The sequence below is a fragment of the Arachis hypogaea genome, chromosome 17, assembly GCF_003086295.3.
Source record: "Arachis hypogaea cultivar Tifrunner chromosome 17, arahy.Tifrunner.gnm2.J5K5, whole genome shotgun sequence".
Classification (NCBI taxonomy): domain Eukaryota; kingdom Viridiplantae; phylum Streptophyta; class Magnoliopsida; order Fabales; family Fabaceae; genus Arachis; species Arachis hypogaea.
In genome coordinates this window covers 20,291,057-20,293,856 of record NC_092052.1, presented here as the reverse complement: position 1 = coordinate 20,293,856, position 2,800 = coordinate 20,291,057, and the positions used below count along the sequence as shown (strand labels likewise).

At 39.7% G+C, this 2,800-nt stretch overlaps 1 protein-coding gene across 1 annotated transcript; it reads right to left on the bottom strand.

Moving 5' to 3' along the window:
- Positions 1–457: 457 nt before the first annotated feature.
- On the bottom strand, positions 458–2,358 carry LOC112764910 (pathogenesis-related genes transcriptional activator PTI6). Its single transcript, XM_025810735.3, has one exon. It carries the CDS (start codon positions 1,735–1,737, stop codon positions 874–876), a length of 864 nt encoding a protein of 287 aa, XP_025666520.1. The 5' UTR covers positions 1,738–2,358; the 3' UTR covers positions 458–873.
- Between the last annotated feature and the right edge of the window lie 442 nt (positions 2,359–2,800).

The window sequence follows — 2,800 nt, the reverse complement described above, 5'->3', positions numbered from 1 at the left end:
AACGTCAAACAAAGAGATATCAATATTTAAATACTTGTCCAATTTTAATTTTTCTTTTTGAGTCAATTTAGTCTTCTTAAACAAAATAATTAAAGCGAATTTGTCGGGGCCGAAAAGATGAAGGAATGAATAATATCGTACCCTCCTCATTAAGTACCAAATGAAATCGCACTTAGAAGAATCTATTCTTAACCATTTTTATAAATACAGTAAGCACTTTAAGATTGCTATGATTTTAGCACAGTCCCAAATATGAGTCAGCTTCTAATAATTTCATTTACGCATGCATTCAAAGAATAATAAATAATTAACTCGTAAAGTAAGGACTAACTAACAACCAATCCCAAATATTAAAAAGAGAAAAAAAAATTCTCACATTGGAGGTTGGAGCTGGAATGAACCAAGAATGAGTAGAGACTGATTGAAGTGATTCAACAGCTACGTGTCAAACTTGCAATAACCAAAATCAAAATTTCGATTTATATATTTCTTCGAAATAATATAGGAAAAATTACAACATAGACCTTGTCACTTTGACACCATCTTCAATTCTTCACTCAGTCACATTCATTTTTTTTCTTAACCAATACTAGTACTAATAATAGAAAAAAAAAACTAATAATTAATTACAGATTAAATTTTTGACAAATATATTTGTGTTCCTCTCACAAATACACAAATGTCGCCGCATCAAGTGGGTAACAGAAAAAGTGTTTAAAATCGACCACAATTCAAAATCTCTACACTCTTCCACAAAACTTCAAACAACGAGGGCAATTTAGGCAATTCAACTGCGTATCCAGCACAAACTTCAAATTTTACCAAACGGTACTTGATATTTTCCTTTGAAAAGACGAATAAGCCCCTGAGGTTTTAGTACGGCCACGTAATGAACTCGTCGAGGTCAAACTCGCCGAACGCTTCATCCTCTTTTGCATCAAGACGCTGACACGTCAGCATAACGCTGTTAACGTCGACGTCCGTCAAACTTAACGGCGCCTCATCGGCGATGTCGAAGCCAAAAGCGTCCACGTAACGGAAACCGTCAAACGGCGTCGAGTCACCGTCGTAAGGCAAAACAGAAGTTGGAGAAAGCGCGGCAGCATCGGAAAACGCCGCTACACCGTTATCAACCGCCGTAATATCCGCCGAAGAGTTAATCGGGAAGTTCGTAACGGCGTTTGGACCCTTGAGCTTCACCGCCGCACGGTCGTACTCGGTGGCGGCCTCCTCCGCCGTGTCAAAGGTTCCAAGCCAGACCCGTTTTCTTTGGGTCGGGTCACGGATCTCGGCAGCCCACCGTCCCCACGGCCGCTGCCTCACACCGCGGAACCTGTTGCGATGGCGCTCCGGCGGTTGAAGTTGCGGTTTTTTGGGTCTCTTGCATGATTTGGTTCTCCGTTGCAATGAATCAGAAGAGACGGAACCAAAGATAGAAGATGAAGTTGAAGAAGAAGAAGAAGAAGGAGAAGGGGAAGTAGTAGTAGAGGAATATGGTGAGGGAAGGTGCATGGTTATTTGCGTGATCTCTCTTTTGAGTTTGTGTGTGTTGTTTCGTTGTGCTTCGTCGCTTGAAGAATCGGAATCGGTAGCGTCGTGGTCAGTGAGGATGATCCGAACCAACCTCTGTTTCGTTTTGCGCCTAGTCTTACTTGGTGGGTCACCCTCAAAATTAGAGCTTGAAGGCGAGAGCTTCAAGTTCAACTTCTCCAGCTTCAGTGTTGACTGTACGGACATGTTGGAAACAGAGAAATGTTTTGTTTTGTTTTGTTTGTGTCGTGAGGTGTCAAGGTTGTTTGATGGATTGAAGGGTTCGTGAAGTTTTAGAGTGCATGAAGGAGTAGGAGAGGGTACTAGAAGGGTTTAAAGAGAAAAAGTGGGATCCAAGTTGGGGGAGAAGAAGATCCGTTTTTGGTAGAGTAACAAAGACGTTTGGTGATGATATAGAAAGGAAGGGAAAGGGCAAAGATACGGTGTTGGATTAGAAAAGATCACAACTTTTTCTTTTTAGTGTGTATGTAGAGAATATGAGCAGCCTTGGATGCTATTTTTTTAACAAGGGTATCACTCCACCTTTACTTGAACATGGCGGTTATAACCTTCACGGGGTTGGCGTGACTGAGATAAGCAAGAACTAGAACATGGAGAAATGGAGTGAAAAGAAGAAGAAAACTCTATGGAAGAAGGAAGAATAAGGGTATTTATAGTGCACGGGGTATGTCCCCATTGGAGGATTCCACGAAAATATTTTGGCCGTGAGAATGGGGGTATTTGGAGGGTAAAAATGGAAATGGAAAATGGAGTGTGTGAGAGTGTGAGTGAGTGGAGGGGTGTGTGTTATGTGTGCATAATGTGTCGTTGTCGGGAGTAGAAAATAGGGGAGATATTGAAGGTGTAGGTAGGTTCCAGCTGCCACCTATTGACGTGTCCAAACTCCTAACTCCAAAAACTTTCCTTTTCTCTCAACAATAATCCCACTCCTCCATCCATTCCATGCCATTTCTATATTTTGCTCTATGCTCACTAAGCTGTATGGCCATCAAAAATGATTTATTGAGATGGGTTCAACGGACCAATTGGTTCATTACTTAATAATAGATTTTTAGTATTAAGAATATCAATTACACAAAAAATGGTGATACATATTACAAGAAATTATATTTTTGAAAATATTATATTCGAGTATTATAAAAGAAAACTTGTTTGTTTACCGCCGATACAAATAGTTGGAAGTTTTTAAAATATTTTTTAATATTAAGTTAGATCTTTATTTTATTATTTATGTTATAAATACACTAAA

Bases quoted from the DNA above. Each gene is read 5' to 3' on its own strand.
- LOC112764910 (XM_025810735.3), bottom strand. From the start codon at position 1,737: ATGTCCGTACAGTCAACACTGAAGCTGGAGAAGTTGAACTTGAAGCTC.